The 27,347-nt window shown below is 45.2% G+C and overlaps 4 protein-coding genes across 6 annotated transcripts; all 4 read left to right on the forward strand.

Moving 5' to 3' along the window:
• The first annotated feature begins 6,090 nt into the window (after positions 1–6,090).
• Positions 6,091–10,945, forward strand: LOC127330993 (acetyl-CoA acetyltransferase 2). 2 transcript variants are annotated; one of them, XM_051357079.2, is made up of 15 exons: positions 6,091–6,249; positions 6,406–6,510; positions 6,692–6,742; positions 7,565–7,663; positions 7,758–7,931; positions 8,032–8,137; positions 8,386–8,524; positions 8,903–8,980; positions 9,055–9,120; positions 9,423–9,508; positions 9,610–9,709; positions 10,036–10,146; positions 10,223–10,264; positions 10,440–10,526; positions 10,637–10,945. In XM_051357079.2, the coding sequence occupies exons 3-15, from the start codon at positions 6,715–6,717 to the stop codon at positions 10,724–10,726; spliced, it is 1,206 nt and encodes a 401-aa protein (XP_051213039.1). In that variant the 5' UTR covers positions 6,091–6,249; positions 6,406–6,510; positions 6,692–6,714; the 3' UTR covers positions 10,727–10,945. The 2 variants fall into 2 exon arrangements, with proteins under 2 accessions (XP_051213039.1, XP_051213038.1); XM_051357078.2 differs by having other exon boundaries at positions 6,093–6,249; positions 6,356–6,510.
• A 1,159-nt stretch (positions 10,946–12,104) lies between these two features.
• LOC127330994 (UMP-CMP kinase 2) lies at positions 12,105–16,610 on the forward strand. 2 transcript variants are annotated; one of them, XM_051357080.2, is made up of 9 exons: positions 12,106–12,427; positions 12,600–12,644; positions 12,753–12,792; positions 12,992–13,109; positions 13,203–13,359; positions 13,878–13,958; positions 14,649–14,756; positions 15,403–15,467; positions 16,222–16,610. In XM_051357080.2, the coding sequence occupies exons 1-9, from the start codon at positions 12,326–12,328 to the stop codon at positions 16,226–16,228; spliced, it is 723 nt and encodes a 240-aa protein (XP_051213040.1). In that variant the 5' UTR covers positions 12,106–12,325; the 3' UTR covers positions 16,229–16,610. The 2 variants fall into 2 exon arrangements, with proteins under 2 accessions (XP_051213041.1, XP_051213040.1); XM_051357081.2 differs by lacking the exon at positions 16,222–16,610 and having other exon boundaries at positions 12,105–12,427; positions 15,403–15,471.
• A 3,997-nt stretch (positions 16,611–20,607) lies between these two features.
• On the forward strand, positions 20,608–23,496 carry LOC127330996 (UNC93-like protein 1). Its single transcript, XM_051357084.2, has 2 exons — positions 20,608–21,993; positions 23,102–23,496. Exons 1-2 carry the CDS (start codon positions 20,807–20,809, stop codon positions 23,340–23,342), a joined length of 1,428 nt encoding a protein of 475 aa, XP_051213044.1. The 5' UTR covers positions 20,608–20,806; the 3' UTR covers positions 23,343–23,496.
• A 214-nt stretch (positions 23,497–23,710) lies between these two features.
• Positions 23,711–25,348, forward strand: LOC139835944 (UNC93-like protein 1). The gene is made up of 2 exons (XM_071825832.1): positions 23,711–23,892; positions 24,969–25,348. Exons 1-2 carry the CDS (start codon positions 23,726–23,728, stop codon positions 25,207–25,209), a joined length of 408 nt encoding a protein of 135 aa, XP_071681933.1. The 5' UTR covers positions 23,711–23,725; the 3' UTR covers positions 25,210–25,348.
• The last annotated feature ends 1,999 nt before the right edge of the window (positions 25,349–27,347 follow it).

Here is a 27,347-nt window from a genome sequence, read left to right on the forward strand (position 1 = left end):
ATAAAGTAAATGCAAGTAACTAATTTTTTTTGTGTTTTTGATATAGCAAACAAGATAGCAAATAAAGTAAAACTAGCAACTAATTTTTTTTGTATTTTGATTTAGTGCAGCAAACAAAGTAGTAAATAAAACTAAGCAAGACAAAAACAAAGTAAAGAGATTGAGAAGTGGAGACTCCCCTTGCAGCGTGTCTTGATTTCCCCGGCAACGGCGCCAGAAAAAGAGCTTGATGGCGTGTAACTCACACGTTCGTTGGGAACCCCAAGAGGAAGGTATGATGCGCACAGCAGCAAGTTTTCCCTCAGAAAGAAACCAAGGTTTATCGAACCAGGAGGAGCCAAGAAGCACGTTGAAGGTTGATGGCGGCGGGATGTAGTGCGGCGCAACACCAGGGATTCCGGCGCCAACGTGGAACCTGCACAACACAACCAAAGTACTTTGCCCCAACGAAACAGTGAGGTTGTCAATCTCACCGGCTTGCTATAACAAAGGATTAACCGTATTGTGTGGATGATGATTGTTTGCAGAAAATAGTAGAACAAGTATTGCAGTAGATTGTATTTCAGTATAGAGAATTGGACCGGGGTCCACAGTTCACTAGAGGTGTCTCTCCCATAAGATAAACAACATGTTGGGTGAACAAATTACAGTTGGGCAATTGACAAATAAAGAGGGCATGACCATGCACATACATATCATGATGAGTATAGTGAGATTTAATTGGGCATTACGACAAAGTACATAGACCGCCATCCAGCATGCATCTATGCCTAAAAAGTCCACCTTCAGGTTATCATCCGAACCCTCCAGAAGATTAAGTTGCTAACAACAGACAATTGCATTAAATATTGCGCGTAATGTAACTAGTAACTACATCCTTGAACATAGCACTAATGTTTTATCCCTAGTGGCAACAGCACATCCACAACCTTAGAACTTTCTGTCACTGTCCCAGATATCAATGGAGGCATGAACCCACTATCGAGCATAAATACTCCCTCTTGGAGTTACAAGCATCTACTTGGCCAGAGCATCTACTAGTAACGGAGAGCATGCAAGATCATAAACAACACATAGACATAACTTTGATAAATCCCAACAAACGCAACATATAGAATTACAGATAGATGATCTTGATCATGTTAGGCAGCTCACAAGATCCGACAATGATAGCACAATGGGGAGAAGACAACCATCTAGCTACTGCTATGGACCCATAGTCCAGGGGTAAACTACTCACACATCACTCCGGAGGCGACCATGGCGGCGTAGAGTCCTCCGGGAGATGATTCCCCTCTCCGGCAGGGTGCCGGAGGCGATCTCCTAGATCCCCCGAGATGGGATCGGCGGCGGCGGCGTCTCTGGAAGGTTTTCCGTATCGTGGCTCTCGGTACAGGGGGTTTCGCGACGGAGGCTTTAAGTAGGCGGAAGGGCAGGTCAGGAGGCGGCACGAGGGCCCCACACCACAGGGCCGCGCGGCCAAGGGGGGGGGGGGCGCCGCCCTAGGGTGTGGCCCCCTCGTGGCCCCACTTCGTCTCCTCTTCGGACTTCTGGAAGCTTCGTGGCAAAATAGGACCCTGGGCGTTGATTTCGTCCAATTCCGAGAATATTTCGCTACTAGGATTTCTGAAACCAAAAACAGCAGAAAAACAAAGAATCGGCACTTCGGCATCTTATTAATAGGTTAGTTCCAGAAAATGCACGAATATGACATAAAGTGTGCATAAAACATGTAGATAACATCAATAATGTGGCATGGAACATAAGAAATTATCGATACGTCGGAGACGTATCAGTGCCCTACACACTGGCACCACACTGCACTGTGTGGCGCCCATGGCATCGGCGCCACACATGCCAAGTTATATCAAGTACTGGACCGAAAACATCCAGGGGCTCCGGACGATAAGTCCTTAGCCGTTTTCGTGAGCCTCTTTGTGTGGCGCCCGTGGCATCGGCGCCACACATGCTAGTGTGGCGCCCGTGGCATCGGCGCCACACATTGAGCCTCGCAAAACGGCTAAGTCCCAGACGAATTGCCTCACAGTATGTTTTGGGCAATTACAAGTGCATGTGTGGCGCTGTTGGGCACACATGCTGCCACGTCGGATCGGCAGACCAGCTCAGCGTCGAGGGCGCCACGTCGGCTGGGAGAGTGGCACCGGCAGGAGGGACGCCACACTGGCATGTGTGGCGCCGATGAGAGGGACGCCACAAAAAAGGGTTAGATTGGTGAAATAGTTTCGCCGGAGGCCAGTGTGGCGCCGATGAGAGGGACGCCACAAAAAAGGGTTAGATTGGTGAAATAGTTTCGCCGGAGGGTCAGTCTGTACTTTTCTTTAACTTTTCGGTTATTTTTGTGCAAATCGCCCCAAACTGCTCCTACATATCAAATGTACGTCAAACTGCTCCTTCAGATTCGTCGGTGCATGGACGCTTGGGCACACACTGTCTTTACTGCCGCTTGCTAATTCTTGCTCGTCCATGTCGAGAAGGAGCCAGTGATCCTTCGCGAGCATGGCCAGGACCAGGACGTGGGGCAACGAGTATTCAGTAGATCGGTGGTTGTTGGCTACTGTCACCACTGGGTGCAGATCGATCTGGCGTGATTAGTTGCCTGCATATCCTCTAAATAGGTTGGTTGGATGAAAATTGTGGTGTTTGGAGCATAGCTGCCAAGTTTCCGGTACGGAGAGAACGAGGGACGGGAGTCGGAGGCTGGCAAAACAGGAAAGATACACGTCTCTTGATCGAATCTTATTTATGAGGAACGTGAAAGCAGTCATTTTGGTACGGTGAACCCGATTTGGTTATGTGAATCGAGAGGAAATCGATGGAAAATTGCATCGTCTCCTCTCCAAGGGCCTCGGATTCCCGATGCTTTCATTGATGGAGTGAATGAAGAATGAACGAGTTGTCGAAGGGAGAGGAAAAGAAACGGCGGCTCAAGAGTTTATAGGATTTTGTGTTTTGTCACGTTTTTTCAGGGTCGCCAAACCTAGGACGGGTACTAAGGAAACACGAATGCTCTTCGAACCAGACCGAATCGACTCCCGTTTCCGACTCTATTTCTGGGTCACCGAATCGGGTACGAGGAATTGACCACCATACCCCGAATCTGGCTGCTATGGTTTGGAGTTGCAGTCGCGGTCTACATTGTGGCTCCTACATTGCTTAACGCTGTTTTGGGCTAGGCCCGCTAGAAATGCTCAGTCAACCCTTTTTTCTGAAGCTATGCGTCAATGGTGCGAAAAGAGAAAACAATGCGTGCGCGGAAGCCGAAAGGTCGACGCGAGATGGCGGGATAACCAAAATCGTGGGTTGGGTTTGGCGGCAAAACTAGTGCAACTTCCCCTTTTTCTCACCTCCCAGCAAAACATCCTCATTTTCTCTCCTGACACCGGCGGCGGCGGTGGTTCCGCACATCTACTACCTCACCCGCTCATTCCATCTACTCCGGCACGGGAAGGCCGACCTTGTCTGTTGTCGCAGCTGGTCTCCTTCTTCTCCGACACAAGATCCGCGAGCGAGCTCTTCTGTCTTATCCATATCAGTATGTAGTAAGAGTATTATGCCTGTTATGTCATATCCCTAATCACACGACAAAAGGAAAAAAAAATAATGAATGAAATTGTTTAGTCCAAGACGATTCAGATTTCAGAGTTCCTCAGGACTGCTATTTATCTGAACAAAGGAAGTGGTACACAGCTGTACATGTAAAAAATGAGAATCATGAAGTTGGTAGACAACTTAAAAAATGTTGTATGTACATGAGAAAGGGATAATAGCAGCTAGGTAACATTTTTTTATATTTTAATCCTCTATCAGCAGTTGATATTCGTAAGAAGCTAGCACCTATAGAATCCTTTTCATATAACATCACTGAGAGGGCAAAAGTTTAAGTGACATGAATATGGGATCTCAGACATTTATATTGGATTTGTCCTCTAGCAAGTTTGAATTGGGATCTCTGACGCTTATATCAGCTTTCTCCTTTAGCAAGTTTCCTCGACATGGAACATGTTTTCTCTGATAAAGTTTATTGTGCTAAAATCATGATATTAGCAATCTGAAATTTACAGTGAGATCAGGATACATGCAACAACCTAATTATACAAAGTTCACTAAAAAAAGTCATGATTTTACCAACCGACATCTTGCAGCTAATAACAACGCTTCACTGTTTTTTGGTACAAGTAGAACAACAAACAGATAAAGGCGCCTTGCTAGAAACATTCAAACTTACTCACAGAATAAATCAAGATAATACAACTTTGTATTAATTCCACAAAGCATGAAAATGGAAAAATTGATATAACCCGTGGAGGGCCGGGAGCTCGGATTCTGTCCAAAATAATCATAATCCTTTATCAAGTCAACGAGAGCCTATAGTAAGTCAATAATTAGACAAAGAATGACAACAAATATAGATAAATGATGATTTCATAAGTGTGGTCGAAAAGAGCAGGTAGTAGTTTGTTTTCAAAATAACAACAAAATTCCACATCGGTACTTCCCTGGAAGATCCAACGGCAACCCACACCACAAACCCCTCAATTCCACAATCACGCGATGAGGATTGCCCTGGAAGTCGAGGATGTGGAGGAATGTAGGAGCAGCCGATGGTGGAGGAAGAGTACTTGGAGCTGGTCGATGGTGAAGGTGTGGGTGGAGAAAGAACTGATGCACCCAGACCGGACGATTGTAGCGGAGGGCCAACGGCCGCCGTCTAAGGGGAACGGGTGCGGTGTTGTCCTACGTCGGTGGCTGGTGGCGGCAACCGTCAGCGTCGGTGCGTCGTTAACCCTAGCAGGAGATGGAACGAGCGGGTCTATACCATTTTGAGATTAAGTTTATTGTTTCATTTACACTATTTATTGTTTCCATACCATATTGCAATGCAAATTTCACCACTATTTACCAAATCGGTTAGTGAATTTCATCAAGATAGCTGTCAATTTTTTGGTGCGGTATACCCAATCGTAAAACTCTAGGTCCGCCACTGGCGGAAGGCCGACACGAGATGGCGGGAGAACCAAAATCGTGGGATGGGGTTTCACGCCAAAACTAGTGTCACTTGCCCTATTTGTCACCCTTAGCAAAACACCCTCATTTTCTCTCTTGACACCGGCGGAGGTGGTGGTTCCGCACATCTACCTCACCCGCTGATTCCATCTACTCCGGCACGAGAAGGACGGCTTTATCTGTCGCCGCTGCTGATCTCCTTCTTCTCCGGTACGGGATCCGCGAGCGAGCTCTTCTTCTTCGATCCCGGCTACTCTCTCTCTCATGTGCAATGGCGGAGGTACTCCTCCCATACTATCTGTCCCTGATGCCATTAGTGGATAGCATGTACAGTAGATTTGGCCAGGGAAAATGATTCGTTACCCCCGGGGGATAATGCGCTCCCAGCCCCCGGGTCCCCAGCCGTCGGATCAACCATTTTGACGGTTAGATTTGCATGTAGCAAAAAAACATCTCCGGCAGCAAAAAATCACCCCCGGCAGCAAATAACTGAAGCAAAAAACGGTTCGTTCAGAAAAAGAAAAATAAAAAGGCTGGGCTCGCTGGAGACCTCCCCGGAGACCACGTAGCAAAAAAAATGTGATAATGTAGCAAAGATGAAAATCGTCAGAGACATCGCCGGAGACAACGTAGCAAACATATTATCACGATGTGATGCTATTTTTTTTGCTATAATTGTTTTGTTGTTTTGCTACTTTAATTTAAAAAATTTGCTACGAGCTCTCCGGCGAGATCTCCGGCGAGGTCTCCGGCGAGCTCAGCCTTTTTTTTTTTTTCGTAACTGAACCGTTTTTTGCTACAATGTAGCAAAAGCGGGTTATGTTTTTGCTGCCGGGAGGTATTTTTTGCTACATTCATGAGGCAGATTCGATCGGCCCAAGATAGCCGATCCGATTTGCCGCAGATCTGGCCGGAAATCAGATCCCCCGGGGGACGCCCAGCACTTTCCTTTGGCCAGTACTCTCATCCGGAAATTGCTTAAACTTTTTTTTGGTGCACTAAGAAGTGGCGAAACAAAAAAAAAAAAACAGCCTTTTGTTGCCATTTTACATCTGCCTCTTGCATCGGCTGGTTCGTGCGCGTACGGCACGACACAGCTCTCTCTCTCTCTCTCTGTCCCTCGACGGCTGCGCGGCGACGCCTCCACCTTGGTTCCGGGGAGTTCTCTCCGGCCGCGCGCATCCTCCGCCCGCCGCCAAGGCCCGACCTGATCGCGCGCGCGAGGTGAGATCCTTCTTGAGTCCTTGGCAGTCCAATCCATGACTGTCTGACCTGTCAGATCCGCCATGGCTGCGACGTGGGCTCAAAAACAATTCTTTCGTGACCGCAGCCCCACTTGGACACTGACACTGACTCTCCGAGCCCCGTCATTATAAGCAGCGCACGAACGAAGCACGAGCAGCCAGCCAGCAGTCCACCGCCCCGCCCGACCGATCTCGGCGCCTCGTGCACTCCGCCGCCGCCGCGCGCCAGATCCAACCTCAGGCAAGCTCTCTCTCCGCATTCATGCCGCGGCGGCTTGGTTGTAGTTACAATAGTCACGGATCGCTCCTTCTTCGCGCCGTCGCGGCGGTTCCTCGGCCGCTAGCTGCTTGATTCCGCGTTGCGACGCCTTCTTGCAGAGCAGGGTGAGGCTAAACATCAGGTCGCCTGTCTGTTTTTGCAGGTCAGAGTTCAGTTGGAGCTGCGATGGGTTCAGACAACATCGGCCCGAGAGGTACCGCTCTCTCCTTCTCCTTCTCGTCCCGCATTTTGTTCTTAGTTGTTCAGGCTTCACAAATCACAATGACACGGAAGGAAAATGGGAGTAGAAATGATGGCATGGATGATCCACGCCGAGATGCAAGATCGTGACTTGGAAGCGAAACTTTAGTCTGATAGATTCCCAGTACTCAGAATTTGATTCTAATACCTTAGCTACCGGCGATCTTGAATTTTGTGCGTGCGTGTGTCTGGTTTCTTAACCTTTCTGTGGCATGCTTGAATTGCCGTAGCACGTTTGCTGACTTGCTGTACAGTCAAGCTGATAAGCTTAGTAACGCCGAGAACGCTGATGACCCAGATCAGTGGCTGTGGCCTGCAGCATAACTTCGCTATCCCCCTTCCGGATCACGCTGGAGGGGCAGCTGCAGATGTAGTTGGATGTACCGCTTTGGTGATCTGTTTCGGGCGGTTTGGGTGCGTCACCAATATAAACAAATGATTCACTGGTTCACTACTGGCACGATATCAACGGAGATAACTAATCTGTTATGTTTCTTTACTTTTACTTTGCGTGTACAAAAAGGAAATATCTGTCGTATAGTGGTTTCTTTACTTTTACTTTGCGTGTACAAAAAGGAAATATTATGTTTCTTGTGTTCCAAAATATTCAACTAAGGTCTGCATCGGATAAAAAGAAATATCAGTCGTCTAGTGGTTTGGCTTTCCCCGCTCGTCCATTTTTTCATACCATGGTCATGGCCTCATGGGTAGGAAAGCTAGTCTAGACGGTGTTCATTATCCTGCAATCAGTAACTTCATCTTCGTTGCTCAACAGATGTCTGTGTTGTTGGGGTTGCACGCACCCCTATGGGTGGTTTCCTTGGTGCCCTGTCTTCCCTCCCTGCTACTAAGCTTGGTTCCGTAGCTATTGAAGGTGAGACCAGTATCTCCTCTACATACCCCTGAAGATATAATTTGCTGGATTTGTTTGATCCAAGAGTTATAACGTGATGACCGTGGGTGATCAGCTGCTCTCAAGAGGGCAAATGTGGATCCATCCCTTGTGCAGGAGGTCTTCTTCGGCAATGTCTTGAGTGCTAACTTGGGGCAGGCTCCTGCGAGGCAAGCTGCTCTAGGTGCAGGGATACCAAACACGGTTGTTTGCAGCACTGTCAACAAAGTCTGCGCATCTGGCATGAAAGGTTCGAGTTCATGTAGCCAAGTTTTTACAGTCTATGTTCACAGTTTCTACAAGCGAGACCATTTTTCTGACAATGATCTTGTTTTTTTTCCTTTATGCAGCAACGATGTTTGCTGCGCAGTCAATTCAACTGGGCACCAACGATATCGTGGTGGCTGGTGGCATGGAAAGCATGTCGAATGCTCCCAAATACATTGCTGAGGCTAGGTCAGTAAAGTGTTCCTTCTGCTTGTATCCGGATGTAGTGCACAAAAACAAGTGAAGAACTATCTTGTTTTTTCTTGTGAATAAACTAAGAATATGAGCAGGAATAGGATGCAAAAAATATCTATTGAAGTAGTTTATGTGACATCTTGTGTTTATTTTATTTTCTTTGTTGGAATTGATTAAAATATGATAGTTAGGGCTATTTAACGTTTTGGTGGCAACTTCCTGATCCGCATACTCAAATGCAGAAAAGGTTCTCGTTTCGGACATGATACCCTCGTTGATGGTATGCTTAAGGATGGCCTCTGGGATGTATACGGTGATTATGCCATGGGAGTGTGTGCTGAGCTTTGTGCTGAGAATCATGCTCTGACAAGGGAAGACCAGGTAACTTATGACAAACTGTAGTAACCATATTCTAATGCAGTTATTAGATATATTTGTCTAGAACAGAAGTGCATATATTTTGTAGTTAATTCTAGAGATTGAGTAGTAGCGATTATTAAATACTGAAGAACACGTACAGTTTGTCTTTTGAGTGCACCGAGTTCTTTAGTACAGAACAATATATTTTTGCACCTTAATCGCTTCTGAAATTTTTAATGTATCTTTTACCTTTTTGTTGAAAAATAGGACATACCAGAGTTAAGCTTGTCAGATATCTTAAAATCTTCTAGGATTTGATGTTATGCTCTTCTTCTACATTATGACCCATATATGATATGATTACACTTGACATATCTGAATCTGTATATTCTTATGTAGGATGCTTTTGCTATTCAAAGTAATGAGCGTGGAATTGCTGCTCGTGACAGTGGCGCCTTTGCATGGGAGATTGTTCCGGTGATTTTCTGTCTCTGCCGAAGTGAATAATGGTTCATTTATTTGTTTTCCTGATGCTCTGTCCTATCAACCAGATTGAAGTTCCTGTTGGCAGAGGGAAACCGCCAGTACTTGTTGAGAAAGATGAGAGCCTAGATAAGGTAAATTCATTCAAATACAGAATTTCGTGAACTGAACTATATGTCATAGCCCAGCAGTAACTATAAATTTCCATTTAAACCAACCAAACTGGTTAAAGCAAGTTGTGCCATATTTTTAGTGCTTTCATGCATCCTGTAGTGAAATATAATATGCCATAAGCTAGAAAGTATTAATAGGCAGTGCGTACTAGTTAGCTCAGTTGCTGATAGTTTGTCTCGTGGTTAATTAAAACATGGAAAATATGTCATTTGTATTTTTGTCTGATACTACTACCGTGTAATATAAGAACTGTGTCTATTAGTTTGACCCAGTGAAACTGAGGAAGCTCCGCCCAAGTTTCAAGGAGAATGCTGGTACTGTTACTGCTGGGAATGCTTCTAGTATAAGGTGCCTACTTGTCATATATTTTTATTTCCAAGCGTTCTGAAGTAGTACTTAGTTTATGCTCGGAATATGTGATGCATATCTGTTTGTTTTACATGGAGCAGTGATGGTGCTGCTGCATTAGTATTGGTAAGTGGGCAGAAGGCTCAAGAACTTGGTCTACAAGTCCTTGCAAGGATCAAAGGATTTGGTGATGCGGCTCAAGTAAGTCACTATACTGATTCTTATCTTAGTTGAGAGAAGTTTAACCTCGTTTAAGCAAGTGTACATAATAATCTTAGTTCTGGACGGATATAGGAATGATCTAGGTTCAGGACGGGTATAGAAACCATCTTCTCTGGAATATGTAATCACAATAAACTGAAGGTTATACGTTATCAAAAGTTGTTAGTCACGGTCAAAATTTGCATCTTCTCTGGAATAGTTCTATGTTATTACAAACTGTAGGTTATTAGCTATCAAAATTTGTACTGTAAACAAAAAGCTACTAAGTATGGAATGATATTTTTAACTACCAATTCATTATGCAGGCTCCTGAGTTATTTACCACTACCCCAGCGCTTGCCATACCGAAGGCTCTCGCGCATGCTGGCTTACAGTCTTCTTGTGTTGATTTTTATGAAATTAACGAAGCCTTTGCGGTAGGGCCTTGATCATTTTTTACTACCTACCAATATCATTTTTGTTAACCATATTTCTTTCCACTTTTTAATTCAGGCTGTTGCACTTGCAAATCAAAAGCTTCTTGGGATTCCTTCAGTAAGTCCACCGTCTTTGGGTCAACTAAATTTTTTCTGGGCCAAAAAATAATTTAAAATTGCTGTCAGAAAATGCATCTCGATTTGTTATTATTTATTGTTCACAAGCAATATTAGTTAGTGTAAACTACAAATTGCAGTTACTACTTTGAGGCTCACAACCGCTGTGCTTGCAGGAAAAGGTTAATGTACATGGAGGAGCGGTGTCCTTAGGACACCCTCTTGGATGCAGCGGTGCTCGCATTTTGGTCACCCTTCTGGGTGTAAGTTCTCTCTTGGTGTTTTTTTTTTACAACATTGGATCTGGAATGCCAGTTTCTCTTAGTTGCTGATGCATGTAACTAAACCAAGTAACCATGCTGCTTCTCAACAGGTTCTCAGGGAGAAGGGTGGCAAGATCGGGGTGGCTGGTGTATGCAACGGCGGAGGCGGAGCATCGGCACTTGTGCTCGAGCTCGCGTAGAAGCCCATGCAGATCCTGTAACACCAATAGTCATAGTACTTAGACGCGTTCATTGAGCTACAAGATAAAGTTGCAGTGACCCAATTTCAGGTGCTAAGTTGTCGACATGTAAAATTGTTTCATATCAAATGCGTTCATTGAGCTACAAGTTTACATTGTTTTGTCATTGTGGGTTTGAAATCTTTGGTCCAGTTATCCAGGATGACCTATTCTATTTTATGCGTAGCTGTGTGAATGTTACAAGTTCAATAATTTTTGCAATAAAGCATTTTTTTCTGCTGTGAAATTTCATATTATGTGTAATAACTTTTCCTAGGTACTCGGGTAAGGGGGGCCATCAAATATTCTCCCTTTTCCCAGGTACTTGGGTTCAAATCCCCACGGATTTTTAGTAGTGCAAGCATTCACTTTTCATTTCACTTCAAAGGATTTATAAATGCATGATACAACATACTGGGTCTGTTCCATATTAGTTGTCGCTGATTTAGGACAAATCAACGACAACTAATATAGTAAGGTCCACTTCGGGATTTTAGCACTAGTTGTTGCTGATTTAGGACAAACCAAGGACAACTAATATGGAACGGAGAGAGTATTATAAATAATTTTTGAGACCGTTCAGAAAATATTACATGCCAAAGCCTTTCCATATAGTAAGGACCGCTTCGGGATTTTAGCATCGACGATGGTGTGACTGTATCCATGACTTATAATGTCTCGAGCATCGCCGCAATGTGTAAAGGTAAACCTCAAGGGTTGGAACATGGGCCTTATGATGTCCCCCTTTTGCACACAATGGATGCCCTTAGCGTGGCTAGTATTAGTGGAGCAGGCAGGGCGCGCCTTCGTGTTCCCTGGTCTGTTGCACCGCCGAGGAGAGAAGCATCATGACACCACCAAAGCACACTGCCGCCTAGGGCCATTGCATGTGCGAGGAAGACGCCCCACGGGCTTTGCCCAACGAGCGGTGCTAGGGTTCAAATCACCACCGCTGCTACGAGAGTGCTACATTTACATTGTGCATTCACCGAGGATGGTGGGGAGTACAATGTTAGGCCATTAGCCATGCTAACATTGCACTTTCTGTTTTGTTATCTTTTAGTAAAATCTCCCTCTGTTTTGGATTATAAGATGTTTTAAATATTTTACGGTGTACTTACAAAAAACCATACATACTGAAATAGGTGAAGAGAACACACTTAAATGCATCTATATGCATTAGAAAAAGCTATGATAACATCTTAATAATTGAGAACAGACTGATACCACATTTAGTATAGTATACTTCACAAAAATGCCTTTCGGGTGTTGCCTCTTTTAAAGGAAAGAAAAAAGGCGACCCACGTGGCGTTTCATCAACTAGAGGCGGATATGGAAAAGGTAAAGAAAAACAACAAACTTTCCTGAGCCTCTCCCCTCCGGCGACTTCTCCCAGCGTCGCGGCCGCCCGCCGGCCACCGCGCTCAGCCAGCCCGCCGCTGCGCTTCCCGAACTTCTCCATTCGGCCCCTATTGCGGGCGCGGTGAGGTGCGCGCCTCTCTTGCTGCCCTGCCCTGTACTGTACGGCAAACAAGACTAGAGCGCGCGATCGCCGCCGGGATGTGGAGGCGACGGCTGAGCGCCCTTCTTCCGCGATCCCCCGCCGCCCCGTCCTCCTACCAGCAGAAGCACCGCCACATCCTCCTCCCCACCCCCAATGAGGTAACCACACGGCCCCCCTTTCTTTCTCTCCTGCGTATTTCGTCGAACGCATCGTACGCAGCCCGCTGGCCGGGCCGAATCTGCGATGTTCGCCTTTCTTGCTGCTCCATTGGGATCAATCAATTCTCCTGTGGTTCCTGGATGCTAACGGTCTTGAATGATTTGCCTGCAGAAACCGCCTGCTCTGAATCTGCTCAGGCTCTTCACATCCCTCGCTGTACGTTTCTTCGTAACCCGCATCTGTATCTGTGGCAGCTGCGCGCGTCTCTGCACAACACTGTATGTGAACTAACTAATATTGTTGTACCCTCCGTTTATTCTCTAGGGAAGTGATGGCGACAGGCCGTTCATTGCTTTCGTCTTGGGTAATTTTCCTACTCCTAGTCCCAAAGATGCTGCAGGGCTGGTTTTACATCTATGCAATCCACGCCCCTATCTTATAATCTTGTATGGTATAATTAAGTTGAGGGGCCCGTTTCCAATGATAATCAGTATTATTTCAAGTTGGATATAGTCGTGCTCGGATATCAAATGTCCACGTGACTAATGAAGATCCTGTGTTAGGGGGGCCTGGCAGTGGGAAAGGAACACAATGTAGTAGGATTGCTTCAGATTTTGGATTTGCTCATGTCAGTGCTGGCGACCTTCTGCGGAATGAAATATCTTCTGGTACTGATAAAGGGTAAATTTTTTCCGTTCAATCCTCGGATAGCTCTACGATGACAGCACGGGTTATTCAGTGAATTGATTTGTCCGTTTGTGTGGCCTTTGTCAGGGAGGACATCCTGGAGATAATAAGGGAGGGGAGGATTGTTCCTTCTGAGATAACCGTTGAACTCATCAGAAAGGCAATCGAATCAAGCACTGCTAAAAGGGTTCTTATTGATGGTTTCCCAAGGTGCGAGGAAAACAGAATTGCATTCGAGAAATTAGTAAGTTTTCTGTTTGGCTTGCGTTACTAGTCCAGTTTTTTTTCTCTTAATTGAGATAGCGTGTGATGAGATGATAGGTCCACCGTGTTTGTCAGTTTTTGCTCAACTTTTGGGAAGGCTAATAATGGGTGAATGTTGCATTTTGTAGCACTGTTGGTTGTAACTAGCTGTTTACACATTTTTTTACATCAATATGCAGGCCTAAAACTTCCAGTATTTGAAATCCGCGGTTTCTTATGCATATGTTTTTAGTAATAGATCCTTTACTAGAATGGTACACTTTTAGTTGTATTCCATTTTTCCCATTTAGTGTTACTGCCACTATGGTGGATGTACTAGTTGCCTCTTGTCAACTAGTAATAGTATTTATATCCGGGGTAATATTTTTGATGTGGTCGGGTAACAAGATGACACTAGCATGCCAACTCAGATATGTTCACTGTTGTCCGGTCATTAATTGCTAGTCAGATAAATGTAGGTTGCATGGTTCTTGTTCTGATGTGTTGATTATATTTCAGACTGGAACTGAACCAGACCTTGTGATTTTCTTTGACTGTCCTGAGGATCTGATGGTTAAACGCCTCCTAGGACGTAACCAGGTTGGTTTTTGTACTAACTTCGGGTGCAAATTGCACTAGATATATACTATGAGAACTGTACTGTGCCCACTTCTTTTTCTAAGATTAGCCCATATGTGCTTCTTTAAGATTTTGATTTCCCACACGGCTTTGACAATCATCTGCTTATTTATTCGCTCTCTCTTTACTAACATGAAAGATTGCATTCTTAAAGGATAGTGTAAGACTTTGTTTACTTCCTTTTCTGTTGCCATAAATAATTTCCTTCTTCATATGTCATTTATGTTGAAGTGAAGAAGCAATAACATAATTAGTTTTTTATGTCTATATAACCAAAATGGGAGGTCGATTACTGAAAAATTGTGACTAGATGTATTAGTGAGGTTTACTCTATAGATGCGACTAGTTCTTGTTGACTTGAACTAACTTGATTCTCTGTCAGATGACGTCATCCAATTTTATGTGCATTGTGCAATTCATGTGGAACTAGAAACAAATGATGTGTAATTGCAGATGGGTGTGCAATTGCACACCCATGTGCTCTCGTGTGCACGAATCATGAGGAAAATCTAACGGTCGAAGAGTCAATCTAGAACTAACTTAATTCTCAGTTGACCTAGAATTAGCAAAAAGGGTTACTCTATTATATGACGTTAGATTGATACCTCTGTTTATTCTTGTTATTTCAATTCTTTCATGTATTTATCTTAGGGGCGAGTTGATGATAACATTGAGACAATCAAGAAGCGTCTAAAAGTGTTCGAGAGTTTGAATATGCCTGTTGTCAACTACTATTCTTCAAGGGGAAAGGCTCACAAGGTAATTATCCCAGAAAGGAGAACTTGTACTTCACTATTTTACAAGTTTTTTTTTCCTATTTCGTTTGAGAAATAGAAATAGAATTTGTTAACCTTTTTCGTAAGCTTGCCCTCTGCCTTGTCTTCTAGGAGACGATCCAAGAGCCTTCTTAATGTATACTACCTCCGGTCTGAATTAATTGACGCCAAACACTACCAGGCCGCTGTGTTTTTGTGCGTGAGTCCGCGTCGATTAATACAGAACGGAGGAGTAGCATTGAACTACAGCCGCCTCATTCTCTTGAATTTTTTGAATGTCAATACGTATTTCAGAAACAAATGGGCTACCAATGTATAATTAGCTAGAATATGTGTCCAAATTTAATGGAGAGATAGAGGCAGAATGCAATTCTCTCATGTTCTGATTTCATTTAACAGTAAGACCATTTTTCTATTATGTGGGAAGAGAAGTGAGATCTGCCTATCGATTTGATGTTAGATGTCATACGTGACTGTACTACATTCGTTTGGGAGACATTGATAATCTCTTCCAAAGGGGCACAATTAAGGGATATATCATTGTAAATGGTCCTAACCTATAGGGTATCTTATTTATTTTTTAGACTGGCCTTTGGGATGTCTAAGAGCACTTGCTGAACTCTATGCAGATAAATGCAACAGGAACTGCAGATGAAATTTTTGAAGCAGTCCGCAAGTTGTTTTCCTCCTTAAGGTAAATCCTGACGTTTCAGATATGAAATTCCTCTCATAGTTGAACGGGAAGCATTGTCCTGTGTTTCTTCATCATGAAAAGGGTACCATGTATTTGGCGGGTATAATTGTATGAGTGAACAAACTATGTCGGCCCTCTTGAAGGAGAGTAGCCTTGCACATCTGATTGATTACTGGTCATTTTCTAGTACCAAATTAGTTGTGAAAGCTTTTTTCAGATGCCACATAGTCAGCATATCTTAATCCTTTGAACTGAATGACCCAGTATGCAGTGCCCACACTTTAAATACAATAAGAGGTGATAGCGTTGCAGCTAGTGGGTAGGCCATGGCTAAGCAAAAGGCTATTGCTTGTAGACACGAAGGGCTTGAATATCTGATCCTATGCCATTTGTGTTCACTGTGCACAATAAAGAGAGATGAACTGGCAAGCAAAATGAACATAGTACCATTTGTCTTCTTGATGGATAAGGAAGAAGAGGTCCTAGATGATGCCAAGGTTGCTAACTTTGTCTTTTGGACTTATCGAACTCGCGCTTGTAGCTAGTTTTTGGCCCATTTAGCTAAGCAATAGCACTTGCAGGGGGGCAGCTTATAATAGAGTAGTGCTTTTCTAGTAGTCATGCAAAAGGGTGATGTAATCATCTGACCAATATTATTGAAAATGTGAACTTATGTTGCCCGAGCTATTTTTTTAGTGAACTTATCTTGCCTGAGTTTGTTAGGGAATCATCTGAAACTTTACCCTGTTTGCAGGCTATGAGGAGGCTGTCATCTACCACCTAAGCTAGGGGGGTCACACCTGCGGAAATTCTCCGTTTCTTTTGACAGCTTCGGCTTTATAATCGTATATATTCTGATGCTCATTTGAGGGCTTGTGAAACCCAAGCTGTTATGATAAACTCTAACGAACGCCCTTGTCGCGCCGACGGTACAAAGCACGGTACTTTCTTGTGGCGATACCGTTACGATAAATTCTGGCCAACACTCGTACTACAGCGTGTATGTCCGCTGTCACCAGAATAAATTGTATGATAATAAGGTGTAATTCCGTGCCCCGCTGGTCACGGTTTGCTGTGCTACGTTTATTTATTCTGAGACGAGGACTGCAGGCGTCTGGTAATAAAAAATAGTGTTACTCAGTATTGCTGCAGCCGGCGTGTTTTCGTCAGTTCTTGGAACGGCCGTTTTAATGTAATCTGAGTTCTCAGCGCTCGCCACGGAAATGTAGTCTGTGCAAGGCCGGCACTGGCAGGCTCTATTCTGAAAATTCTCCATCTGAAGCATTATCTATTCATTCATGGGATGGGGGGAGAAAGCGAGAGGAAAATGATGGGATGGATCGTCATCCTGACAGGTGAACTCCTCCAAGAGCCTCTCTCGATTCTAGTTAGTAACAACAAAAGTACAAAACACATGAATTTGATATGAACGAGAAGGCGATACAGATGACTGCGAAACATAGGAAAATTTGTAAGATCCCGAGGTAGTCCTTTGTACAGGATACATGAAAACCGTCTCGATCCTATGCAGATACATAATCAGGACAATGATGAAGAGTTCTGAGTAAAACTGGAATTCCTGTGGAATCTAGGCATAGGACAAATAATGATTCGTCACAAGCAACGTCGGCATCGACCGGACCTTGCTAGCTATCACGACTCACTTGTATGCGATGAGAACATCTCTTGACTTTCTAGCAGCAAAGCTCCAACCGGGCCTGCGTCGGAACAATATCGTGCGTTGCTGGATAACACGAGCCAGCCTGGACTTCCCGGTGTATAGAGATGTACTAGCTCTATTTCATAAAACAAGGCGTATAAATTTAGTCAACACTTAACAATCTCTAAGTTTGACTAAGTTTAGAGACGAAAATATGAACATCCATATTACTAACTCGATATCGATAGATTCACCATATAATGTATTCTCTTAAGGAAATGGTTAAACCGGACTACCTCTGTTCCGAAATGTAAGTTTTTTTTTTAAGAAAACTTATATTTTGGATTGGAGGTAATAGTGCTCTAATTTCCAGAGTTGCTGTGTTCACTACCATCTGACTTCCGGATACCTTTTTAATTGCCCTTACTTTCTTGAAGAAAAGACCGTGTAGAAAAAACATTACTGTTATAGATGGGTAAAAAATTAATGGTTTTCGTGGTAGCATTTGTTGAATTAGCCCTTGAATCAGTTCTTGGAACGGCCGTTTAATGTAATCTGAGTTGTGAGCGCTCGCCACGGAAATGTAATCTGTGCAAGGCCGGCACTGGCAGGCTCAAGTCTATTCTGAAAATTCTCCATCTGAAACATTACCTATTCATTCACGAGAGGAGAAAGGGAGAGGAAATGATTGTGATGGATGGCCTCTGATTTTGTTGGTTCCGAGTAAAACTGGAGCATAGGACGAAAGATGACTCGTCACAAGCAACGTCGGCATCGATCGGACCTTGCTAGCTATCACGACTCACGAGCGCGCGATGAGATCATCTCTTGACTTTGTAGCAGCAAAGCTCCAACTGAGCATGCATCGGAACAATATCGTGCGTTGCTGGAGGACAAAGGGAGCCAGGGCTTTCCCATGTATAGAGATAAGCCAAACGAGGGCACAAAGTAAATTGTTCCCCTAAGACAATTGAAAATATGGACATGAATACATGATCATCTAAAAAAAGGACATGCTCATCTAAAAAATGGACATGACTAAATGGAAGTGCTCTATCTTTCGAAATTTTCCGTGCAAATGTTACAATTCGACGCCCGGTTACATTTTCAGTTGCCCCTAATTTCTGGAAGAAAACTGTTAGTATTATGGGACTGGTCAGAGGTTTTCGTGGTAGAATCTGTCGAATTAACCCTTGAAATGCAAAAATATGCGAGCTACTCCTTAGGTTAACCCGCACGAGAAATTAAAAGGAAAATAAACAGCTAATTTACACTAACGATGACAACTAGGATTATGACGACCTATGCACAATTAGCTGCATGTTGCCTTATGCTCCAAAACAACAAACAAAGGTTATTCTCTAGGGAGGATAGGGATGCAGCTGCGAGCAAATCCAAAATCCAAAATACCGAGGTGCAGAATCTCAGCCTTGTGTCCTTGTGGTAACCAACCAAGGAATTTTGGAGCATCCATCAAAAAGCAGAGAGGACACCATTGAAATATTTCTCTTGCCAGGCCCCGCTGCCATGTAGCTCTGTCATCGTCTAGTGTATGTTTGCGTAGTGACTGAGGGCATCTCCAGCAGGCCAACATGAATGGACCGACACCGGTCCAAACATTAAGAAATTACCATCGTGAAAATATGCGTCCCGAATAAATTACTATTAGGATGTTCAAGATTTCTACTGAGAAATCACTTTGTGGAAAAAGATATCGCCTCGCGAAAAATTACTGCTAAATAGTTAACGTGAAAACAGTACCCTGGTCGTTGTGGTGCTTGTAGCTAGTTACCGCCTCGCGACAAATTACAGCTAAATAGTTAGAGCGAGAAATTACTGTGAAAGATGAATATTTCTACTGAAAAATTACTACGAAAAACCAGTATCGAAAACTTTGATAAAAAATAGTATTAGAGCGCCGTTTAGAAATTGATGTCGCGGAAATATTTCCCTTAAAGAATTACTATTAGGACGTTCAAGATTTCTACCGAGATAACGCTTTCAGAAAAAAAAAATATATCGCATTGCAAAAATTACTACTAAATAGTTATCGTGAAAACAGTGGCCTGGCCGTTATGGTGCCTGTAGCTAGTTACCGCCTCACGAAAAACTATTTCTACTGTGAAAGGTGAATGCTTGTACCGCAAAAAATCACCGTCAAACTTTTAAAAATACGATCAGATTTTTTTAAAAAAAGTTTAAATAAAAATCTATAAAAATGCAGACAAGAGCATTGTTCATGTGGAGCTAAACGGTGCCCGGATTGTTGTGGTACCTCCAAATGCCAACAACATTTATATATAATATTATTATTATTTTGTTGATCGAATTGGTGATCAAACATTTTCTTAAAGAAATGTTAAATTGTTGTTACCATAGGGAGTATATAAATTCCAAACATTAATTTAGTGTGTAATCATCGCTTGGTAATGATGGTCCAAATGTCACTCTCTCATGCTTCGAAAGACAGGCACGGTAGATTCTTGTTTAGTTGGTGCAGAAAGAATAAAAAAAAGTTATATTCACTTAGCTAAGAGATGATCTTTTAAAACATAAGAAAAGACTGTTTTCTTCATTATACCATGTATCTTCCTTTATCAACATAATTTTCTACTAAAATTTAATTAGTTCTCATCAATTGCTAGAGATGATATTAAAAAAATACTTTTTGTTCAACTAAGAAAATAATTCAATCATGGATGTCTTCTCAGTGATTGCTAGAGATGTTTTTTTTTTGAGAATTTCTCCCATTCATATCACGGAAAGATACAAAGTTGTTGACCCTTACAAGCATAGAGTAACACAAACACAAAGGACCAAGAACACCTAGAACACCCTAAGACCACCATAACCCATGAAGATCTTCGGAGCCTTGTGTCGAGCGTTCTGCTGGTGGGAGAAAGACCCTTCTTCCTCCTTGTCGGTATGATTTGCTGCTGTTGTTCTTCTTCTTCCTCGGCGAGATGTTGAGGACGTCGGAGAGAATGCATTGCATCACTGGCTAAGAGAATCCGTGATTTCTCTATCATTATAAATGTCCTAATATATAATATAGAAGATATTTAGATACGCATATATGAAAAATGTCCTCGGCACATGAGCATCAGTGCAGATCTACACAAATCTTTTACAGTTAAGGCTGGCCATAGTGGTAAGTATCATGTAGTAGTATCATGCATATGATACCTGTGTATGATAGTGTTATCATGGAGTAGTATCATAGCTATGCTATATTTATTGTTTTTTAGAATCTTAATGTAAATTTATGTAGTACAAAGATTTGTTTGGCATTAACTTTTCTTGTAATATACGCTATGATATACAGTAGTATCCATACCTATGTTACTTTAATCTTCTCTCTCCTCTTTAATCTGTGTACTTAAATTTATATACAAAGAAATGTCAATCCATAGTACCTAAATTTTGTTTGCCATTAACCTCTAATGATGCTCCAAATGGCAGCTTCTCCTGGTTCGAAATGTCAGTCCACGTCTGACCAGTCTTCTTCTTCTTCTCCCCGGAATCCAGCAAACAAACCATCCAAGAAACCAGCAGGATCCCATCTACAAATACCGCCACCTCCTCCGATCAGTCTTCCACCTCGCCTTCGCCTCCGCCTCCGCCAATCCATCCCCACTCTGCCTTCCTCACTCTGCCTTCCATTACAAGGAGGGACGAAATGGCCGTGTCGGAGCTGCCGGAGGCGGGGATCCCGTTGGAGACGGAGTCCCAGGCGCCGGCGCCGGCGCCGGCGCCTCGCCGCGGCCTGCGGTACAACTCGCCGCTGGTCCAGGTGTCCCTCATCGGGCTGATCTGCTTCTGCTGCCCGGGGATGTTCAACGCGCTCTCCGGCCTGGGCGGCGGCGGCCAGTTCGACCACACCACCGCCGACAACGCCAACACGGCGCTCTACGCCTGCTTCGCCGTCTTCGGCGTCCTCGGCGGCGCCGCGCACAACCTGCTCGGCCCGCGCATCACGCTCCTCCTCGGCTCCCTCACCTACCCGCTCTACGCCGCCTCCTTCCTCTACTACAACCACCGCAAGTCCCAGGTCTTCCCCGTCACGGCCGGCGCGCTCCTCGGCGCCGGCGCGGGGCTGCTCTGGGCGGCGCAGGGCGCCATCATGACCTCCTACCCGCCGCCCAACCGCCGCGGCAGCTACATCTCCCTCTTCTGGTGCCTCTTCAACCTCGGCGGCGTCCTCGGCGGCCTCCTCCCCTTCTCCTTCAACTACACCCGCACCGACGCCAGCAGCGTCAACGACGCCACCTACATCGCCTTCATGGCCTTCATGCTCGTCGGCGCGGGGCTCACCTTCCTCGTCCTCCCGCCCGCCAAGATCGTCCGCGACGACGGCACCCGCGCCACCAGGGTCACCTACTCCTCCGTCTCCACCGAGGGCTGGGAGATCCTCAAGCTCTTCACCAACTGGAAGATGCTGCTCATCCTCCCCGCCGCCTGGGCCTCCAACTTCTTCTACACCTACCAGTTCAACAACGTCAACGGCGTCCTCTTCACCCTCCGCACCAAGGGCCTCAACAACGTCTTCTACTGGGGCGCGCAGATGCTCGGCTCCGCCGGCATCGGCTACTTCCTCGACTTCGGCTTCTCCAGCCGCAGGAAGAGGGGACTCGTCGGGGTCGCCGCCGTCGCCGTGCTCGGCACCGCCATCTGGGCTGGCGGACTCGCCAACCAGCTCAGGTATCTCGACGGCAAGTTTCCCAACCCCATCGATTTCAAGGACAGCCACCGCTACGCCGGGCCCTTCCTCCTCTACTTCTGCTACGGGTTGCTCGACGCCATGTTCCAGAGCCTCATCTACTGGATCATCGGCGCGCTCGCCAACGACTCACAGATCCTATCCAGGTACTCATCTTATAACCTTGTTTTTTTATGTATGTTTAAACCGATCAGTTGTTAACTAGTAGCATGTAGGATTATTTGGTCAGAACATTACTTTCTGAAGTTAACTAACATGTTAACTAGCAGACTGTGCCCAGGAAATTTAATTTAAGAAAGGATAAGATACTTCATAAACTCAGGAGTGCCCGCTTACTTTACACGGCTAGATTTAATATAAATTGCATTTGGCATGTTATCTGAATCGCCTTTGTAGAAAGGGTGTGATCTTTTCATGTAAAGTAAGTAACTGTCTGCGATGACCTGGGGAGTTGAATTCTCTGGCTCTTTAGTTATGAGGACACATCGCAAATGCTACAAGTTCAGAAAAATGATGACTGAGACGAGATATTCAGTATATGCTCCACATGCCTAGAGTTTGGAACTTTGGACACCCCTTTCAAAATCTAATCATACTCCTTTGGAAACATCATTTCAGTCTCACTTGTTCCCCCCTTTGGAGTAGACGTCAGTCTTGTTTGTTGTCTGAAACCTGATGTTATTCAGTTTCATACTAGTATTATTTCTTATCCAAGTTAATTAGTGCAAGAGAAAAGCTGCCGTTGTTGATAGAGATGTGCTACAGCAATAAATTTAGGGCTTGGTAGGTTGTGTGATGGATAAAGATTCTTGTCCAGCTACCTTTTTCTTGAAATAAGTACAGTACACAATATGCTCTCCAGAAGTTGGTCTTAAAATAACTAAATGGTCCTTAGTCTGTGGAGATGCCTTGGTGTGCAATACTTTTTGAACAGTCTCATAGTGTATCATTCTTAATGTATCATGCATTTGTTAATTCGTTGGAGTACAAAGCACACTGCTGCTTGGGATACGCACATGCAGATAAGATGATCAAGGAGGGTTGCGCTGGGACGAAAACCCAAGACGCATTTTTTATTTTTCTTCAGCAAGTACCTCAGCTTCTGCACAATACAATGGACACACAAATAAGCTTATAAAGCACATGATTTTCTCCAAAATGAAAGGGGATATTCTCTTGTTAGGACTGCATTTGGTCCTGGTGGTCAATCGAAACGCTTTGTCTGAATAAAAGTTTCAACTTTTGCTGCTGCAGATATGTTGGTTTCTACAAGGGGGTACAGAGTGCAGGGGCAGCCGTGGCATGGCAAGTAGATACCCACAAGACATCCCTGCTATCGCAACTGATCGTGAACTGGGGGCTGACCACCATCAGCTACCCGCTGCTCGCGGTCCTGGTGTTCTTCGCCGTGAAGGACGAGGACTACTCGGTGTCCTCCGTCGAGGATGGCAAAGAGAAACAGATGAAGATGGCCGCTCCATCGAGTTTGCACTGAGGATAAGTTATGTGTTTCAGATACTCAGTGTGTCCGTGCAGGAGTGAGTACCCATCGTGCAATCTCGTGTTGTGTTCAATTGTTACCAATGTGTAGCTCATGGCCATTGTAGTGTTCATTGGCAGTATCATGTGATTTTTTCCTCTGTTTCAAATGTCTTCGGTTCAATTTTTTGGCATTACGGTTTTAATTCTTGTTCAAGTCATTATGTCAATCAAGAAAAGGTAACCAGTTAGAAAGGTTGTGATCTTTTCATGTAAAGTAAGTAAATGTCTGCGATGACCTGGGAGTTAAATTCTCTGGCTCTTGAGTCACCACACATGGCAAATGCTAGAAGTTCAAAAAAACGATGACTGAGACGAGATATTCAGTATATACTCCACATGCATCTCGACGGCAAATTTGCCAACCCCATCGATTTCAAGGAAACCCACCGCTACGCCGGGCCTTTCCTCCTCTACTTCTGCTACGGGTTGCTCAACGCCATGTTCCAGAGCCTCATCTACTGGATCATTGGCGCGCTCGCCAACGACTCGCAGATCCTCTCTAGGTACTACTCTCTGTCCAATTTACTCATCATAATCTTATAGCCTTGTTTTTTAGTATGTATGTTTGAACCGATCAGTTATTAACTAGCATGTAGGAATATTTGGTCAGAGCATTACTTTCTGAAGTTGACTATAGTGTACTCTGTTCTGAGAAACAAGTCACTGTTCCTTTCTTTCATAGAGTAGAAGAACATGTTAACTTGCAGACTGTGCCCAGGAAACTTAAGAAACGATAAGATACTCCATAAACTCAGGAGTGTCAGCTTACTTTACACGGCTAGATTTGATATTGAATTGCATGTGACATGCTATCTGAATCGCAATTGTAGAAAAGGTTGTGATCTTTTCATGTAAAGCACTTACACGTAATCTGTCTGCGATGACCTGGGGAGTTGAATTCTCTGGCTCTTTAGTCATGACACACGGAAAATACTAGTAGTTCAGAAAAATGATCATGATTGAGACGACATATTCAATTTATGCTCCCCATTTTGAAAATACTAGTAGCTTCACAATTCTTATCCAAGTTAAATTATGCAAGAGAAAAGCCGCCGTTGCTGATGCAGATGTGCTACAACAATAAATTTGAGACTTGATAGGTTGTGATAGATATCGATTCTTATCCATCTACCTTTTCCTTCAAAATAGCAACCAGAATATGCTCTCCGAACTCTAAAGGCTGGTCTTTAAAAAAAAGAAGCTAAAATGGTCCTTTGTGTCTGAAGAAGCCTTGGTGTGTACTATTTTCTAAACAGACGCATTCATCATCCTTAACGTATTCTGCATTTGATAAGTCTTAGAAGTACAAGTCATTCTTAATGTATTCTGCAGAGGCACATGCAGATAAGATGACCAAAGAGGGCTGGGGTGGGAAGAAACCCTAAACACATACTTTCTTTTGTCTTTTCTTGATAATGGAGAAGAGCAAGTCTCTCAGCTTCATGCACACACAAGTAATAAAACAAATGATTTCCTAAAAAGAAAAGAAATCGGAGACTCTCCTACTAGGAATGCATTTGGTGGTGGTGGTCAATTGAAACCGCTTTGTCTGAATAAATTTTCAACTTTGCTGCTGCAGATATGTTGGTTTCTACAAGGGGGTGCATAGTGCAGGGGCAGCCGTGGCATGGCAAGTCGATACCCACAAGACATCCCTGTTGTCGCAGCTGATCGTGAACTGGGGGCTGACCACCATCAGCTACCCGCTGCTCGCGGTCTTGGTGTTCTTCGCCGTGAAGGACGAGGACTACTCGGTGTCCTCCGTCGAGGATGGCAAAGAGAAACAGATGAAGATGGCCGCTCCGTCAAGTTTGCACTGAGGAGGAGATATCTGTTTCAGATACTCAGTGAGTACTCAGCGTGCAATCTCGTGTTGTGTTCAATTGTTACCAATGTGTAGCTCATGTCGATTGTAGTGTTCAATGGCAGTATCATGTGATTTTTTTCCTCTGTTTTAAATGTCTTCAGTTCACTTTTGTTGGTATTACGGTTTTGTTCAAGCCGTTATGTCAATCAAGAAAAGCTAACCAGTTAAGGCTTCAATTCACTATCCATTTACGTTAGACTGTGCGATTCTTATTTGTGTGCAGATTCCAGTTCGTGTTCCAGCTAGGTGAGGAGCTCTGAACTGCAGAAGCTAAGGACTTAATTGATGTGATAATATCGGTGCCGTTTATGTTTCAGCTAATTATTTTTTGAAGCTAGAATGAAATACACTAAAGTGATTAATATTTTATACGGAAAAAGATTTGCTCGATGAGAGGCCGTTGGAGGTTAAGTTTATTCCAACACAAGATCAACAAGTTGCCTTTACTAAGCCTCTAACCGTGTGACAATTAGATGCTTTTAGGCACAATTTTAATTTAGATAAGTTGTGATTGAGGGAACATGTTAGAGCTAGTGTCGATGTACATGCGTGGTGCACAAAACAGCCGATCCTAACAACCTTATAAAGGACGGTTTAGGTAGATTAGCTTAACCCTGTGATGTATATCTCTGCACTGTTGGTTAACCGAGGCTACATAAACACGCAAGATGAACCTGCAGTCCTGCACCGAGTATTACTTTGCTCCAAAATAATCACACGCCGCGCGCTGACGGAAAACCGACAGTGGGGCATCGCTTTACGAGATCTAGTGCTTGGTCGTGGCAAGGGACGGGCCGGTCGTATATGGGACAAGGAAACCTCTCGCGCAACATGCGGGCAATTAAGACCTGGGCTCACTGCCTCGCTGTGAGAGAAATTAGGGCATCTCCAACGCTACGACCCAAACGGACGTATTGGGTCGTCCGATTTTGGTTATTTGGGTCGGCCTACGGAGACGCGGACAGACGAGAAGTCCGTGACTTTTTTTGTCCCCAACGCAGTGTGAGACCCAAATAACTGTTCCTCTTCCCGGCCACACTAGTACTACTTTGGCAAAGAACCAGGTGAGCTCCGCCCCGCCCCGCCCCGTCGAGCCCCAGCGAGCCCCGGCCCCGCCCCGGCGGCCTCCGTCCCGCCCGGCGGCCTCGTCCCCGCCACGCCACGGCCGGCGACCTCCGCCCCGCCGCTACACGGCCCGTCGCACACGGCTTTGCCCGCAGCCGTTCGCCGCCGCGGCGCGGCCCGGTTCGTCGCCGCCGTGGGCGCGCAGCCCCGTCCTCGCCACGACCACCTCCGCCCCGCCGGGCCACGGCAGCGCGCGTCGACTCGGCCCGACGACCTCTGCTCCCACCCCGCCACGGCCGGCGCACGCGGCTTTGCCCGCAGCGGGTTCGCGGCCGAGGCGCGGCCCGTTCTTCGCCGTCGTGGGCGTGGCCCCGTCCTCGCCGTCGTGGGCGTGGCCCCGTCCTCGCCGCCGTGGGCGCGCGGCCCCGTCCTCGCCGCGGGCGCGACCCCTTGCCGCAGTTCGACGCCGCCGGGTGGACAGCACAAGCGGCTCCAAGCTCGCAGCGGACGCTGCCCAGTTTGATGTCGCCGGCGCGGCTCCAAGCTCACCGCGGGCGCGGAGCTTGTTTCGCCTCCAGCGACTTCCGACAGGTGTGAAAAAAAGGGAGCCGGCGGCGATGGGTGCCTCCATGAGTAGGTGACGGCGGCAGTCCACGAGGCGAGCCAAACTCCGGCGGCTGTACCAAGGATTTTCATGGGAGAAAGGGGGACAGAGGAGAGAGAATGCTGCGGGGTCCATTTGGTTGCCTTTGTCTCTCTGTCAAATGGGCCAGAATGCGTGTCCGGCCGGACAGAATGGACGCCTCGTGTCCGGCTCGACCCAAATCGCTCCCAGATTGGAGTCAGTTTTGGGTCAAACCGGACGCCGGGAGCATCCGCTTTTAGGATGGGTTGCCCCGCTGGGTGCAGTTTTGACCCATCCAAACCCATCCGGAGTCCTTTTTGGGTTTGGGTCTCCCGGTTGGAGATGCCCTTAGAAATACACAACTCGTACTACCAAACATAGCTTCCAGAGTTAAAGCTACA

This window comes from Lolium perenne, chromosome 2 (genome assembly GCF_019359855.2).
Source record: "Lolium perenne isolate Kyuss_39 chromosome 2, Kyuss_2.0, whole genome shotgun sequence".
Taxonomy (NCBI): domain Eukaryota; kingdom Viridiplantae; phylum Streptophyta; class Magnoliopsida; order Poales; family Poaceae; genus Lolium; species Lolium perenne.

Excerpts from the sequence above, each read along its gene's own strand:
- LOC127330996 (XM_051357084.2), top strand. The coding sequence starts at position 20,807 with ATGGCCGTGTCGGAGCTGCCGGAGGCGGGGATCCCGTTGGAGACGGAG. Across the intron at positions 21,994-23,101 it reads GACTCACAGATCCTATCCAG|ATATGTTGGTTTCTACAAGG; the intron begins GTACTCATCTTA and ends TTGCTGCTGCAG.
- LOC127330993 (XM_051357079.2), top strand. The coding sequence starts at position 6,715 with ATGGGTTCAGACAACATCGGCCCGAGAG. Across the intron at positions 7,932-8,031 it reads CTGCGCATCTGGCATGAAAG|CAACGATGTTTGCTGCGCAG; the intron begins GTTCGAGTTCAT and ends TCCTTTATGCAG. Across the intron at positions 8,525-8,902 it reads CTCTGACAAGGGAAGACCAG|GATGCTTTTGCTATTCAAAG; the intron begins GTAACTTATGAC and ends ATTCTTATGTAG.
- LOC139835944 (XM_071825832.1), top strand. The coding sequence starts at position 23,726 with ATGCATCTCGACGGCAAATTTGCCAACCCCATCGATTTCAAGGAAACC. Across the intron at positions 23,893-24,968 it reads GACTCGCAGATCCTCTCTAG|ATATGTTGGTTTCTACAAGG; the intron begins GTACTACTCTCT and ends TTGCTGCTGCAG.
- LOC127330994 (XM_051357080.2), top strand. The coding sequence starts at position 12,326 with ATGTGGAGGCGACGGCTGAGCGCCCTTCTTCCGCGATCCCCCGCCGCC. Across the intron at positions 12,428-12,599 it reads TCCTCCCCACCCCCAATGAG|AAACCGCCTGCTCTGAATCT; the intron begins GTAACCACACGG and ends ATTTGCCTGCAG. Across the intron at positions 13,110-13,202 it reads TCTTCTGGTACTGATAAAGG|GGAGGACATCCTGGAGATAA; the intron begins GTAAATTTTTTC and ends GGCCTTTGTCAG.